The sequence below is a fragment of the Haliotis rufescens genome, unplaced genomic scaffold, assembly GCF_023055435.1.
Source record: "Haliotis rufescens isolate VD_foot unplaced genomic scaffold, xgHalRufe1.0.p SCAF_7, whole genome shotgun sequence".
NCBI lineage: Eukaryota > Metazoa > Mollusca > Gastropoda > Lepetellida > Haliotidae > Haliotis > Haliotis rufescens.
This window is the reverse complement of record NW_025964361.1, coordinates 49234450-49251946: the sequence shown is the minus strand read 5'-3', so window position 1 is coordinate 49251946 and position 17497 is coordinate 49234450. Positions and strand designations below refer to the sequence as shown.

The 17497-nt window shown below is 43.6% G+C and overlaps 1 protein-coding gene across 2 annotated transcripts; it reads left to right on the top strand.

The window, feature by feature from the left end:
* Positions 1–12970: 12970 nt before the first annotated feature.
* Positions 12971–17206, top strand: LOC124110467. 2 transcript variants are annotated; one of them, XR_007219046.1, is made up of 4 exons: positions 12971–13248; positions 13987–14121; positions 15797–16729; positions 16799–17206. XR_007219046.1 is itself a non-coding variant. In XM_046469847.2 (3 exons), exons 1-3 carry the CDS (start codon positions 13194–13196, stop codon positions 16021–16023), a joined length of 417 nt encoding a protein of 138 aa, XP_046325803.2. In that variant the 5' UTR covers positions 12971–13193; the 3' UTR covers positions 16024–17206. The 2 variants fall into 2 exon arrangements, 1 of the variants encoding a protein (XP_046325803.2); XM_046469847.2 differs by having other exon boundaries at positions 15797–17206.
* The last annotated feature ends 291 nt before the right edge of the window (positions 17207–17497 follow it).

Genomic DNA, 17497 nt, shown 5'->3' with positions numbered 1-17497 from the left:
TCAATTACCTCACACTCATCTCCAGATATAGTGATCTCCTGGACCACACACACACACATACATGTTTATCATACACGTTCATCATACACGTTCATCATACACGTAAACACTGACATGATTACCACTCCCGGGGATCAGAGTTGGGTTCATTAACAACTGATGCTTGATATATTGGACTTGGAGATGATATGATCATGGTTTCCAGGCTAGAATCTAGGTGTCTATGCTTGCCTCCAGGTTTCCAGGCTAGACTCCAGGTTTCCATGCTAGACTCCAGGTTTCCAGGCTAGACTCCAGGTTTCCAGGCTAGACTCCAGATTTCCAGGCTAGACTCCAGGTTTCTAGGGTAGACTCCAGGTTTCCAGGATAGTTTCCAGGTTTCAAGGCTAGATTCCAGGTTTCCAGGCTAGATTCCAGGTTTCCAGGATAGACTCCAGGTTTCCAGGCTAGACTCCAGGTTTCCAGGCTAGACTCCAGGTTTCCAGGCTAGACTCCAGGTTTCTATGCTAGACTCCAGGTTTCTAGGGTAGACTCCAGGTTTCCAGGATAGTTTCCAGGTTTCAAGGCTAGATTCCAGGTTTCCAGGCTAGATTCCAGGTTTCCAGGCTAGACTCCAGGTTTGTTATGCTAGACTCCAGGTTTGTTATGCTAGACTCCAGGTTTCCAGGCTAGACTCCAGGTTTCCAGGCTAGGCTCCAGATTTCCAGGCTAGACTCCAGATTTCCAGGCTAGACTCCAGGTTTCCAGGCTAGGCTCCAGGTTTCCAGGCTAGGCTCCAGGTTTCTAGGCTAGACTCCAGATTTCCAGGCTAGACTCCAGGTTTCCAGGCTAGACTCCAGATTTCCAGGCTAGACTCCAGGTTTCCAGGCTAGACTCCAGATTTCCAGGCTAGACTCCAGATTTCCAGGCTAGACTCCAGGTTTCCAGGCTAGACTCCAGGTTTCCAGGCTAGACTCCAGGTTTCCAGGCTAGACTCCAGGTTTCCAGGCTAGGCTCCAGGTTTCCAGGCTAGACTCCAGGTTTCCAGGCTAGGCTCCAGGTTTCCAGGCTAGACTCCAGGTTTCCAGGCTAGACTCCAGATTTCCAGGCTAGACTCCAGGTTTCCAGGCTAGACTCCAGATTTCCAGGCTAGACTCCAGGTTTCCAGGCTAGACTCCAGATTTCCAGGCTAGACTCCAGATTTCCAGGCTAGGCTCCAGGTTTCCAGGCTAGACTCCAGATTTCCAGGCTAGACTCCAGGTTTCCAGGCTAGACTCCAGGTTTCCAGGCTAGACTCCAGATTTCCAGGCTAGGCTCCAGGTTTCCAGGCTAGGCTCCAGATTTCCAGGCTAGACTCCAGATTTCCAGGCTAGACTCCAGGTTTCCAGGCTAGGCTCCAGATTTCCAGGCTAGACTCCAGATTTCCAGGCTAGACTCCAGATTTCCAGGCTAGACTCCAGGTTTCCAGGCTAGGCTCCAGATTTCCAGGCTAGACTCCAGGTTTCCAGGCTAGACTCCAGATTTCCAGGCTAGACTCCAGATTTCCAGGCTAGACTCCAGGTTTCCAGGCTAGGCTCCAGATTTCCAGGCTAGACCAGTGTTTTTATGCTAGGCTCCAGGTGTCCAGGCTCGGAGACTCTTAAAACAGTCAGGATTTCTTTGAGGATCAGAACTCATCATTTAAGGACTGTGATATCAAAGTGTTCGAAATGCTTTGTTCAAGAGCAGTGTGATGATGGTCCTGGCTGTAACTCATACATCAAAACTATCAATCCTGGATTTGTGACAACACAACAAAAACAAGATGACCAATCAGAAGTCTTGTAGCAAAGAAACTGGTTGAAGATTGACAGTCAAATTCTGACTGGTAAGATTGTGTCACAAGATTTCAAGATAATAGGTCATTTCATTCCAAATGGTTTGTGACAGAGCCAAGTTCGTTTGCGATATCAAGGGCCGTGACAGATAAGGAATGAATGTCTGGTGAACTCTGTATTTTTTAATTATGATATGCACTGTAATCTAGTCACTGCTGCCAGCAGATGTGTTATAATTGATATTCTATATATGTATGTGGTAGATAGTTATTAGTAGTCCTTATATTTTGTACATAATTATATTGTCACATTATTATTCCAATTTTGTCACAAACCATGAGTAGCTCTTTGTAGAGAAAAGTATACTACTCAAAAGAAGTTAAGGATCACCCGATTATTTCATATTACTGCAGGTATTCTCTCATTTCAGGGCAGATTAACAATAGTAATATGACAGAATCGATGATCCTTAACTTCTTTTGAGGAGTATACTAGACCTACTATTAATTAGGGCTGGGACAATACACCAACTGTGCGATCCGATACGTATCACAATACTTGCATGTGCTCTTATCTGTGGGGGGCACGGGTGGCCCAGTCGTCTAAGGCGCCGCGATTCGCTGTGCAGAGTTGCGTCCCCTGGACACGCCAGAAACCTATGATTGTGGGTTCGAATCCCGGTTCACCCCGATTATGTTTCTAGGTTTGTCAGCACCATACCCGTGCTCGTGGGTTTCACCGAAGTGGTAAACGTCCGAGACCTGCATCACTTCGGGCTTTCCTCCCACATTAAGCTGACATGCCGTGATATAACTGGAATAATGTTAAAAGCGGTGTTAAACCCAACTCACTCACTCACTCACTCTTATCTGTGGTGTGTAAGCCATCTTTTTCATAGACAGGATAGTCAAATACCTGACGATTTACAGCTGGCAGTGTCAAATATGATACCACGGATGAAAATAATTACTTTTTCACTACTAATTTGTGTTTGGTGTAACAGCCAGTAAAGTAAACATTTAAGGTACGAATCAATGCTTGTATCGGGAAGTAAAATATCGCGATCCACCGATGCATTGGTGTATTGTGCCACCACTACAATTAATATGATTATTTTAGTTTAGTTCACATCACATAAAAAAATATTCATTACAAAGACACACAACTCTACATATCATCAAATAATGCGAACATCCATTCAATGTGTCCCCTCGCTCAAGCCAGGTGCTCCGGTCTGTCATCACGGCTATTCCGGTAACTGTATGTTTTTCTACCTGAGACAAGGTATGGTTAGGTTCCAACCAACCAATTGTTCTACATTTATTAAATGAGGAAAACTTTTTTTAAAACAGTTATGTTATGTAAACACAAACATGTCAAAATGTTTGATTTCAGCACATTTGGGAAGTGTTTTTCTTATCAAAGTAGACACAATTTATGGATAACAACTACTTTAAATACTCGCTTGACAGTATAAGGATCTATACCGAAACGTCGCCATTACAGTTAAAGAAGTTGTTCTCCATAAATTGTGTCTGCATTGTCATCTGTCAAATTTGTATGTCATGCCTATCAAACAAGGTTTTTCCCATGATTTGGAACTAATTTGATTTCCAACTGATTTTCTCATCTCATTAGCTCAAGAGTCCCTTTATTCCAGGGGAGCTAATCAGGCTCTTATAGTACAATGACGATCATTGTGCAAATTTCATCTTGTCACAGATTTGCTAATAGTTTAAGGGTCAGAATTGGTTGATTTTGTTCCTAGTTGAAGTACAGTTCATTAATATGTGCTGTATCATCATCCACTTGTACAGTGTACTTGAAGCTACAGGAAACAGCAATAGCCCTACTACTGTGCAGTCAAGATGACAGATCCAAGCCTGGATTCTAATTATCCTTTAAATAGGTTTTATCCCCAGCTGAGATGGTTGCCAACGATGACTGCATATCACTGCTTGTCTTTCGTACAGCTGAGTGTCTCTCCGTCTCCCTCCTGTCTCTTGTCATATGACATAACAAGATTAGAGCCACTTAATAACATCACGACCAAAATACCAGGAACATTCTACCTCTCCAAGGAAAGTAATGAGTTCCACGTTTTGAAAAGACTGACTGCACAGTACTGCTTGTCTGAGATGTGAGGAACATAAAAATATGAAAATTAGTTTTAAATGGGAAGACATTATCTTAAAAACATCTTTTGAAATAGTTTGACATGGTTTTAACTCATTTCATTTCATAAATCTAACTAGGAAAAGGGTGGTATCATTTGTTGTTAGACTGTAAATAGTTTTTATTATGAGATAAACTGAGATCAAGAATGCCAGTATGGCACTGCTGGTATATACAATGGATGGTTTCCATGACAATATCGATGATAAAATAAAGTAATTTGTTACTTTTTTAGAATCTGTTTTGTTCAAACAAGGAACTAGAAATGTTCAGAAAAACATCAAAGAATAAAACTTTGATTGTTAGGTTTTATGATAAGGGCCATTTTGGCCTACTGGAGCTGCCTAACTTTTGAAATGTGGAAAACCTACAGAGGAAACTAACGGGATCGGGTGTTCAGGCTCGCTGACTTGGTTGATGCATGTCATCAATCCCAATTGCTTGGATCAATGCTTATGATATTAATCACTGGATTGTCTGGTCCAGACTCGTTTATTTACAGACCATAGCTGGAATATTGCTGAGTGTGGCGTTAAACAATAAACCAACTATCAGATGCACTCACATCAGTGTGAATCGACTTCGCTGCATCAGTAATTGCATGTTTGGGACTTCTAACTACAAGTGCCTAGGTAAGACTAAAAAATGTGTCAAAAATGCTGTTTTAGATATTTCAAGAACCATTTTTCTTCAGTTTCAAAGTTTTTTAGCTAAGGTGATTTTCTTAAGGAGATGTAGCTAACATTGTTACAAACGGGTCATTAAACATCCATCTTGGGTCACAGACTTGCTGTACTCTGATTGTCCTTTGAAGTTTGAAACTTCTGCCTTTTTCACTCATTGTAGCCACACTTTTGTGTTTGATCATATCGGAAGTTGGAAACCTGCAAGTGTAAGAAAGAATAAGAACTACTGGTAACTATCAGCATTTGAACTTGTCTGACAATTTTCAGCAAATTCAAAATTTGGCAAATCCGTTAAAAAACAAACCCTCTTCCTTCATCTTTCTGTAGATTTTTTCACAATGTACATATATATTTATTTTTATTTTTTTGGGGGGTGGTAGGAAATTGTCTCATCTGGTGTCTATGTAATCTTTACAAGAGGAAGTAGGTAGTGAACTGAAAATGTTTTGCAGCTCGAGTTTTATGTCAGTTGAGTGATTTATATTAAGAGAGATGGCCAGTAGACCTGGTGAGAGAGAGCACCTGCTGCATCTTGGGGATGGGCTGCATCTTTGGGTTGGGTTGAATTGAAGGAACAACCTGGTGATCATGTCCACAAAACTGACCATCAAATTCAAATCCCAAATTGTCATTCCTGTTACCTTCCAATTAACATGTGTTTTAGCAATTATATTATTCAAGATCGGCCAACATGAGTAAGCTCAATCATATCTCACAGGAAATGCATTGCTGAGTGTGCTATGTAAATTGTCAGGTCACAGCCTCATCAAGTTCTTAATAATAATAAGGCATTTCCAAAGCACAAAATTTCACATCATAAGGGACATGCTCAATGACAGGTAGTCATGTGTCAAAGTACAAATAATTCCTACTGCGATGGGGGCCACGGGTGACCTAGTTGTCTAAGGCGCTGCGATATAACTGGAATACTGTTAAAAGTGGCTTTAAACCCAACTCACTCACCTACTACGATGCTGTTTCTGATGCTTGCTTATAGTGTTTAATTTACAGCAGCATCTCTTTGGATTCCAGCCTGTGCCAAATGTCTCTTTGAGCCCAAACTTGTCTTTCATGATTACAAGAAGCAGATTCTATGGTCTATGTAACCATGGTGACTTGACCAACAGAACTGCATCAGGCGTCAAGCAGGTGGTTACAGGCATAGACTAAAAGGACACTTGAAATTTATGTTTTAACAAGGCCAAACAAAACAAAACAAAAGTATGTTTAAAAACATCCTAGAAAGAAGTAACTAACTAAACGTGTGTTTTCCAATCATGCTGTACAATGTACCAAACTTTACCTGTAGCATATGATGCTGAAGCTCGTACTTTCTTTACAGAAGGTTTTGTCTGATTCTTATCTCTCTTATCAACCAGTGGAAATATATTATATTTTTATGTGATATTTTATTCAGTCGGACTGTTAAAAAGTGATTGTAATCCATGGTACATGTGTATTGTTTTGTATTCATGATGTGTACTTAATACATTTGCACAATTTTGTCATTTGTATGTTTTGTGTTGCTGCTCCATACATTACCAGGATATATAAACAGGCCATTTTGTGATCAGGTGGAACCTTGATGTACACAACTGTACACTGTCTGGGTTGAACTGTACAGTGTTTTGCCTGAGGCACCACACAGGTGTGTGTGTAGAACCTTGATGTACACAACTGTACACTGTCTGGGTTGAACTGTACAGTGTTCTACCTGAGGCACCACACAGGTGTGTGTGTAGAACCTTGATGTACACAACTGTACACTGTCTGGGTTGAACTGTACAGTGTTCTACCCGAGGCACCATACAGGTGTGTGTGTAGAACCTTGATGTACACAACTGTACACTGTCTGGGTTGAACTGTACAGTGTTCTACCTGAGGCACCATACAGGTGTGTGTGTAGAACCTTGATGTACACAACTGTACACTGTCTGGGTTGAACTGTACAGTGTTCTACCTGAGGCACCACACAGGTGTGTGTGTAGTACATTGATACACATCCTGCTTGAGTGGTAGTTTCATGCCAAGCATTGTCATACTGTGCCATCCACCATCAGAAGCTCTGAATGGCCAGTTGAGGCTGTTGTTTGTTCATGTCTGAGATGCAAGCACCTGCGTTGACATTGATCCCGATGACCATGTTTGACTGATATTAAAAAAATTTACAGGCAGCCTTTTAGTAAAACAATGCATCATTTGAAATGTGATTCATCTGTAGTCGTTCTTTTTCTCCCAATCTCATTAAAATCAGATCTTAGTTCCCATACAATCTAGACCATCTAAAAGCTATTCCGGAATGTTCTTTTGTTCAGGTTTCAAATTTTAATCAAGAATTTGTCTAAATATGTTTCTAAGCGTAGTCGCCAATTTGAAATTAGTGCCGTAAAGCACAAGAAAGCTTCCTCCTGATTGGCTAATGTCGACTTTTTGTCAGTCATTCCATTGGTCAGTTAAGGTTTGCGCAAGGTTGGTCTGACATGACCCGTAATGGGATATCATCAGATCTTTGTTCAGCGGTAGTGAGAACTAAGATCTGATTGTAATGAGATTGTTTTTCTCCCATATGGTAATGGGTGTCTTTTTTTAATCCACCAGGTACCCATTTCTTCATCTCCCTGTGCAGGGTGGTCGGGAAGCCTAGTGGTTAAAGCGGTAGCTTGTCACGCCGAAGACCCGGGTTCGATTCCCGACATGGGTACAATGTGTGAAGCCCATTTCTGGTGTCCCCCGCCGTGATATTGCTGGAATATTGCTAAAAGCGGCGTAAAACCATACTCACTCACTCACTCATCTCCTTGTGCCCTTTTGTCATCATACATAAATGCATTGTACACCTGGTCACCATGTTGCACATTGCATGCTTGTATCATATACATTGGGGAATGAGTCGATCTAACTCGGAATGTTCAAATTGCAGTGCCATCCGGCGTTCTTTGTTTGTAATGTTGTCCTTTAGCGGATGGTGTCCTTGTGTGACACTGACGTTCTTTAGAACACATTGTTTTTAGTTTCATATGGCGTCTTTTCTCTGCGATCATTGTGACATGTCAGGGTTGTTTGTTGATGTTTATGTTGTTTATGTGTTTATATTAACCTTTAAGTAACATTTAATACTTTATTCAGAACATTCGACTTGCTGCATGCTGTTGACCTTTATTTCCTTTGATGTATTTTTGGACTGAATGGCCGCCAAAAAAAGTGTTATTATGGTAATGCTTCTTCTGAGAATTGTAACCCAACTGCTTCCATAGGTGTGCATAGGGTTAGGAATTGTAAGAATTTGTAAATGTTTTGTTAAAATATTTTGCATTTATGTCAGGTGTTGCTGTGGGATCACCATGGCGATGTGGTGGGTTTTGTACAGAGCATTCTATAAGTGAAACACTGCATTCCATATCTTGTGTTCAATCTCTACCTGATGTGGTAGATGCCCACATTGTTGTCATGGTAACACTCTACCTGAAATGGTAGAGAGAAGTCAATTCTGTTACATGTGAAAAGATCTGAATAAACATTATATTTGACCACTTTGTGTTGTATCATCTCACTTGTCTGTACACAGGGACTTAACGCATGCCCTTCATCTGTCAGACATTATTTCTCTCCCATATGGTACTGGGTGCCTTTTTCTTTATTGCACCAAATACCCATTGCCTCATCCTTCCAGGTATCCATTTCTTCATCCTACCAGGTACTTATTTCCTCATCCCACCAGGTATCCATTTCCTCATCCTACCAGGTACTTATTTCCTCATCCAACCAGGTACCCATTTCCTCATCCAACCAGGTATCCATTTCCTCATCCAACCAGGTACCCATTTCCTCATCCAACCAGGTACCCATTTCCTCATCCAACCAGGTATCCATTTCCTCATCCTACCAGGTACTTATTTCCTCATCCAACCAGGTACCCATTTCCTCATCCAACCAGGTACCCATTTCCTCATCCAACCAGGTTCCCATTTCCTCATCCAACCAGGTTCCCATTTCCTCATCCTACCGGGTACCCATTGCCTCATCCTACCAGGTACCCATTTCCTAATCCTACAAAATACCCATTTTCTCATCCTACCAGATACCCATTTCCTTATTCTACTGGGTACCCATTTCCTCATCCTACCAGGTACCCATTTCCTCATCCTACCAGGTACCCATTTCCTCATCCAACCAGGTACCCATTTCCTCATCCAACCAGGTACCCATTTCCTCATCCTACCAGGTACTTATTTCCTCATCCCACCAGGTACCCATTTCCTCATCCTTCCAGGTATCCATTTCCTCATCCAACCAGGTACCCATTTCCTCATCCTACCAGGTACCCATTTCCTCATCCTACCAGGTACTTATTTCCTCATCCCACCAGGTACCCATTTCCTAATCCTACAAAATACCCATTTTCTCATCCTACCAGATACCCATTTCCTTATTCTACTGGGTACCCATTTCCTCATCCTACCAGGTACCCATTTCCTCATCCTACCAGGTACCCATTTCCTTATTCTACCAGATACCCATTTCCTCATCCTACCAGGTACCCATTTCTCATCCAACCAGGTACCCATTTCCTCATCCTACCAGGTACTTATTTCCTCATCCAACCAGGTATCCATTTCCTCATCCAACCCGGTACCCATTTCCTCATCCTACCAGGTACCCATTTCCTCATCCAACCAGGTTCCCATTTCCTCATCCAACCAGGTACCCATTTCCTCATCCTACCAGGTACTTATTTCCTCATCCCACCAGGTACCCATTTCCTCATCCAACCAGGTATCCATTTCCTCATCCTTCCAGGTACCCATTTCCTCATCCTTCCAGGTATCCATTTCCTCATCCAACCAGGTACCCATTTCCTTATTCTACCAGGTACCCATTTCCTTATTCTACCAGGTACCCATTTCCTCATCCAACCAGGTATCCATTTCCTCATCCTTCCAGGTACCCATTTCCTCATCCTTCCAGGTACCCATTTCCTCATCCTACCAGGTACCCATTTCCTCATCCTTCCAGGTATCCATTTCCTCATCCTACCAGGTACCCATTTCCTCATCAGAGGTGACTAACGGGATCGGGTGGTCAGGCTCGCTGACTTGGTTGATGCATGTCATCGTATCCCAATTGCGTGGATCGATGCTCATGTCAATCACTGGATTGTCTGGTCCAGACTCGATTATTTACAGACCGCAGTCACGTAGCTGGATCAGTTCTGCAACACACCAGACAGTCCTAGTTAACACAGGGTCCCCAAAAGACTGTACACATGCACCAAAAGGCAACTCCCTCAGCTCACAGGAATAGTAGTAAATACAAATATTGAGGCCTCGTAGGATACGTGGGTCAAATTTTTTTTTTTTTTTTTTTTTTCAAAGCTACGTATGCCTGTGGTCTACTGTACCTACATCACATGTGCATCTGTCTGGCCTCGGTGGAATAAGTGCAATAACGTTGAACGCGGCGCAAACCCATTTCACCTCACTTGTCACGGGGGAACAACAGGCCTGTGTAGCGTCATGTTCCGATGCGTACCAAGGTTTCAAAAGACCACACGTCTCACACTGCTGTACATTTCTAACGGCTAAGGGGCGGTCGGGTAGTCTAGTTGTTAAAGCGTTAGCTCGTCACGCCGAAGACCCGGGTTCGATTCCCGACATGGGTACAATGTGTGAAGCCCATTTCTGGGTTCCCCGGCTGTCATATTGCTGGAATATTGCTAAAAGCGGCGTAAAACCATACTCACTCACTCACACACTTTAACGGCTAATGATTGTTTGTTGTTTTTTGTTTGTTGGTTGGTTGGTTAACGCCTCACTCAGCAATATTCCAGCTCTACGACAGCGGTCTGTAAGTAATCGAATCTGGACCAGACAATCCAGTGATTGACATGAGCATCAATCTTCGGGATATGGTGACATGCATCAAAACCATGTTGGCGAGCCTGCCTACCGATCTCGTTAGTCGCCTGTTACAAGCGTGTAAAGAACACACTAGGCAGAATTTTAATTTGAAATTGTGAATTCTTTTAAATTAAAATTATATCAAAAATATAAATGCCATTCAGCTGTTCAACTGAAATTGTAAAAATATGTTAAAGCACATAATTAGCCAATAGAAAACAATTGAAATCTACAAAGGAAAGGGAGTACGTTTGAGTCTATATATATATATGTATGTGTGTTTGTGTATTTTGTATGTGTGTGTGTGCATGTTTATGATATACAGGGGAGGGGAAATTAAAGGAACTTTGATTAAATTTGATCATGTCTATTTAACCATCACTCATTCCTGCAACAGTTTTTGTAAAACAGTCTGTTGTTGGGTAATTTTGTTTAAAAAATATATTGGCTCAACAAAGACTGGGTAAGGAATAAATTTGTTAGGACCATGTTTGATATGTAAATTTGCCTAAAAAGCAAATTTATTGATTTTTCAAATATAAGATGTATAAAATGCCCATCAGCAGTTGTAAATTTAAGAGATTATTATTTTATTTTATTTTTAAAAGTTTTTTTAAATCAAATCTTTGAGGGATTACTAAGTGCCATTATAGTTCTTTAAAAAAGAAATATATACGAGCGGCCAGGTAAAGAGAAAACAAGAAACCAACGAAGTGTCACCATCATATCACAATAATTAAAGCGCCAGAACCCTTTCCATATCCAATAGAAATATCTCTGCATAAAGCAGAGTCGATTGTACGATTCTGACTATATCGTGAGCATGTGTGTATGAATCACTATCAAATAGTGATGATACCAGGTCGGGCGGTTGGGTAACCGAGTGGTTAAAGCGTTCGCTCGTCATGCCGAAGACCCGGGTTCGATTCCCGACTTGGGTACAATGTGTGAACTCCATTTCCGATGTCCCCCGCCGTGATATTGCTCGGATATTGCTAAAAGCGGCGTAAAACCATACTCACTCACTGATACCAGGTGTTCGCGAAAAGGTGTGCGTATCCTGCCCTATCGGTGGCAACCGTCACACATGCAAAGGCAAGTCAGTTGTTCACCTGAAAACACGGGGAACATATGGAAAAAAGTTAAAATAGGGAATTGCAACGGACATCATTTTTGTTACTGATTCGTCAAATTTGGAAATGTCCTCCACATGTCAACCTTAAACCCCTGGATGCCAGAGGGACATATATGTCCCTCCTCTGCAACCCTCACTTTGAAGTCGAATAAAATACATCACCCACACAAATACACTTCACAGTTTTGAATAAGGTGGGAAATTCCCTGTTCTGTGATATCATCCACTTTTCCGATCTTAGGAAAATGTGCGGCAGAAAAACCCCTCGTCATCCAGAGGGTTAAAACATTTTGAAAGATTTACTGAGGCCTTGAATGTTGTAAAACATGATAAAACAACTTCCCGTGTGACGCTCTTTGAAATCTTGGCAGAGAATGCATGCTCGATTGTATCTCAAAAGTTGTGACATGTAAACACCAAAGGCTGGAGTTGCTGGACTATAGCTCGACACGAACGGACATTTGACTGTGGAAAGTCATGCCTTTTGTCATACACAGAATGTGGTATATTTTACGGACGCTTCTATAAGTCCATTAAGCACGTCTGTCTACAAATGTCCGCATCCATGGACGCGTAAATGTCTCTCTCTACACACACAGACGTTATTAGTTCCTTTAAAGGCAGTCTGACACCAACCCCCACCCCCACCCACACCCCCACCCACCCCCACCCCCAATCTACAGCAGTTGAAATGGGTATCATATTTTGGACCTTCTTCCCTTGATATTTGATTGTGATATGTGTATTTGGAGTTTTAGTCAGCCTAAAGGTGAGTGGCGCGTACATGTACAAAGTTATGGAATACTAGAAGGACATTGTCGCGTTGTCGCATTGTCGCCCTTACAAAAACAAGCAAAAAGTGTCAAAATTAAACAAAACGCGTCAAATCGATAACGCGACATTTTGGCGATTTGTCGCATTGTCGCGCTTTCAATAACGGGACATTTTTCAAGGTCAAGATATGTTGTGTTGTCGCATTTTCGCCATTTGGTCAAATAAAAAATCTTATTCAAAGTACGACAATGCGACACTCCGACAACGGTACACTCCGATAAATGGCCATAATGTCGCGTTGTCGCATTGTCGCCCTTTGATTAATTTTGACACTTTAGAGATGCGACAATGTCCCTTCTAGCATTCCATACAAAATAGATGCGATATCAGGGACTTTTCGACTGCCTGGGGCCCGTTCTGTAAAAGCCATTCTTAGCGCTACGACTGTCGTGAGACAAGGTAAAATATTGGAGATACGATGTCACAGCGGATGTGACAGAGAACATACACGGCACATTCGTTCACGTACTGCACGTTCTCATAACAATAATATGATGACGTCATCACCTTATTATGACGTCATCACCTTATTAAGACGTCATCAACACCTGTCGAATTCAAGTAATGGCCGATACAGATGAACGGCACACGAACACTTCATCACAGGATATGACCGACACCTAGGGTTGGAACTAGAACATGTTGGCCACAATCTTCATGTGAACAGATAATGCCACACTTTTTAATCATCCTATTGGGCTTCAGTTTGATCACAGCGCAAACACGTGAGTATCTTTCAGATAACTTCCATGACACCTGGAAAAGCCCAATGTTGTGCCAATCCACATATTTTTCTTTATAAACAATCATAGAAATAACACATCTTCCAAATATTTCTCATGCTCGATTCTTGAATCATATGCAACGATACTGTAAGAAGCAAAAATTCCACTCAACCAATATTTATAAGAATTTTGAAGAGGGTACCCGTCAGTGTATTTCTGTTTATGAGTTGTGAAGGCGGTACCCGTCAGTGTATATCTGTTTAAAAGGGTTATGAAGGGGGTACCCGTCATTGTATATCTGTCTGTGAGTTGAGGGTCGGCCCCAGTGTAGACGAGTTATGAAGGGGGTACCCGTCAGTGTATGTCTGTTTATAAGAGTTGGGAAGGCGGTACCCGTCATTGTATATCCTCTCTGTGATTTGAGGGGCGGACCCAGTCAGTGTAGACGAGTTATGAAGGGGGTACCCGTCAGTGTATGTCTGTTTATAAGAGTTGGGAAGGCGGTACCCGTCATTGTATATCTGTCTGTGATTTGAGGGGCGGCCCCAGTCAGTGTAGACGAGTTATGAAGGGGGTACCCGTCAGTGTATGTCTGTTTATAAGAGTTGGGAAGGCGGTACCCGTCTTTGTATATCCTCTCTGTGATTTGAGGGGCGGACCCAGTCAGTGTAGACGAGTTATGAAGGGGGTACCCGTCAGTTTATAAGCATGCGCTAATGATGACCTCACGTCTGACAGGAGGGTTGGTCCAGTGTTTTAACTGCACAACGACAGAAGACGTGGGATGTAAAGACCCCTTCGACACCGAGGGGCGGATGTCCTACACGTGTCGCCAGGGACAGGCGTGCTTCAAGGTTACCACAGGAGCTCAAGGTTAGATCAAAATATAAACAACTAACTAAATTGCAATATTGTTTTCTATGGCATCTGATTGGCTAACCAAGTAATTTCTTTTCACTATCCTACCCTACCATTTGTGACAGTAGAATGGTTAACGTTCATCGAGAAAATAACGTGGAAAATTATTTTCATTTGCGTAGTTATCCTTTGTTTACATTGGTTGTACGGGCTCCACGTGCTGTCATCGAAGCCCAACGTAGAGCAAGCGGTACGGTCAATTTGATGTATACAGATATATTGTTATGCACCTCACTGTCGCAGTTGCAGTTGCAGTTGCAGTTGCCTTAAAGCACACCGAAAGGCTTGCATATGACCAGTCTGTTCTAATCTCAGAATAAGCGTGTTTGTTTACAGCAAAAAAGAGAGAAAAGTCCGGTCACGTTATATGCAAATTAGCCTGTGTCAGTGTTGTTTGGGCCGAGACATCACTGCGTCGCAGTGTGATTTCTTTTGCGATCATGTTTCCAGAATATTAAGCCACGCCCACTACCGGACTACTGTTTTCTGATTGCCTGATATGAGCTGGGCTAGTGTTGCAATAGTGAGTGAGTGAGTGAGTATGGTTTTACGCCGCTTATGGCAATGTTCCAGCAATATCACGGCGGGGGACACCAGAAATGGGCTTCACACATTGTACCCATGTCGGGAATCGAACCCGGGTCTTCGGCGTGACGAGCGAACGCTTTAACCTCTAGGCTACCCGACCGCCCCTAGTGTTGCAATATTGCGCTGAATGGTTGAACGAACAGTTTGTCTAGTTATTAGTGCTAACTCATTTATTTATAACAATTTACTTCACTATTTTTGAAGTTTTTTGACGTAATGACCGATGCACACACTCAAATCCGCTACAGTCATTTCTAAACGGACTGCAATGTGAGACAGTGATTTGATCAATGATGAGACGTGGTGTCAGCATGATGTGACATTGGCCGGAGTCAATTACCACTTTGGTTAAAACGACGGCCGGACGCGTGGTGCTGACGTACTAAAGATCATTATCGGAGCGAATGTGGGATTCGAACACGCCATCAGCAGATCCCTGCGAGCCTAAGGGGACGCAATTTTGCTCAGATCATTGTGTCGCCTTTGAGAGAATGAGTCAAATTTAAATTTTCAAGGACCCGTGTCAATATTTAGTGAGTAAGTGAACGCAATTTTATTTGCATACCATGGCGTGTTAGATTAATGTGGAGGCTACACAGCTCACCTACATCCGTTTTCCCACGAGCACAGGTATGGTGCTGTCAAACCAAAAATCATTATCGTTGCGAATCTTGAATTCGAACCAACGACCACAGAATTCTGGCTTACCCAACCTACCATAGTGCTATAAGCGTATATTTCGGCGCATTTGATGACAGGGCCACCCACGTCCCTTGTAGGGTCAGTGAAGCAAATCATAGACTTACATTTCGTTTCGTTTCTTGTTGTTTGACGCCGCACTCAGCAATATTCCAGCTTTATGACGGCGGTCCATAAATAATCGAGTCGGGACCAGACAATCCAGTGATTGACATCATGAGCATCAATCTGTGCATTTGGGATACGATGACATGCATCAACCAAGTGCATCTAACCCGCATTCATCACGGGACCACCTTGATATCTTAAACTGAAATTCATTATATTTGTTGTTTTCGTGTAGTGACCAGAGGTTGCATGGCCCACTCCGTGGGGCGCAATCCCGCCAGGCAGCTGAGCGAGGAGGGGGCCACCTGCTACACCGACATCATCAGCCCTACATTCCAGGAGAGGACTATCTGCACGTGCGGTGACGACCTCTGCAACACCGCTGTAAACGTAGTCTTCCCTAACGCAGCTGCAGCTGTAGCCGTTGTAACTTCGCTGGTCGTCCCACTTGTCATCCTCTAACAGTTCATCTGCAGTGTGTACTGGGACGCAGTGACGGCAGTGTCTGACTGTGTGGGTGGCCATCTTCTACAACATCACCTACAGTGTGTCCTGGGGCAGCAGTGACGGCAGTAGTGATGGCAGTGTCTGACTGTGTGTGTGGCCATCTTCCACAACATCACCTACAGTGTGTCCTGGGGCAGCAGTGACGGCAGTGTCCGACTGTGTGTGTGGCCATCTTCTACAACATCACCTACAGTGTGTCCTGGGGAAGCAGTGACGGCAGTGTCTGTCTGTGTAGGTGGCCATCTTCTACAACATCACCTACAGTGTGTCCTGGGGCAGCAATGACGGCAGTGTCTGTCTGTGCGGGTGGCCATCTTCTACAACATCCCCTACAGTGTGTCCTGGGGCAGCAGTGACGGCAGTGTCTGACTGTTTGGGTGGCCATCTTCTACAACATCACCTACAGTGTGTCCTGGGGAAGCAGTGACGTCAGTGTCTGTCTGTGTAGGTGGCCATCTTCTACAACATCCTCTACAGTGAGTCCTGGGGCAGCAGTGACGGCAGTGTCTGACTGTGTGGGTGGCCATCTTCTACAACATCCCCTACAGTGTGTCCTGGGGCAGCAGTGACGGCAGTGTCTGACTGTTTGGGTGGCCATCTTCTACAACATCCCCTACAGTGTGTCCTGGGGAAGCAATGACGGCAGTGTCTGTCTGTGTAGGTGGCCATCTTCTACAACATCACCAACAGTGTGTCCTGGGGCAACAATGACGGCAGTGTGTCTGTGTAGGTGGCCATCTTCTACAACATCACCTACAGTGTGTCCTGGGGCAGCAATGACGGCAGTGTCTGACTGTTTGGGTGGCCATCTTCTACAACATCACCTACAGTGTGTCCTGGGGCAGCAATGACGACAGTGTCTGACTGTTTGGGTGGCCATCTTCTACAACATCCCCTACAGTGTGTCCTGGGGCAGCAATGACGACAGTGTCTGACTGTGTGGGTGGCCATCTTCTACAACATCACCTACAGTGTGACCTGGGGCAGCAGTGACGGCAGTGTCCGACTGTGTGGGTGGCCATCTTCTACAACATCCCCTACAGTGTGTCCTGGGGAAGAAGTGACGGCAGTGTCTGTCTGTGTAGGTGGCCATCTTCTACAACATCACCAACAGTGTGTCCTGGGGCAACAATGACGGCAGTGTGTCTGTGTAGGTGGCCATCTTCTACAACATCACCTACAGTGTGTCCTGGGGCAGCAATGACGGCAGTTTCTGACTGTTTGGGTGGCCATCTTCTACAACATCACCTACAGTGTGTCCTGGGGCAGCAATGACGACAGTGTCTGACTGTTTGGGTGGCCATCTTCTACAACATCCCCTACAGTGTGTCCTGGGGCAGCAATGACGACAGTGTCTGACTGTGTGGGTGGCCATCTTCTACAACATCACCTACAGTGTGACCTGGGGCAGCAGTGACGGCAGTGTCCG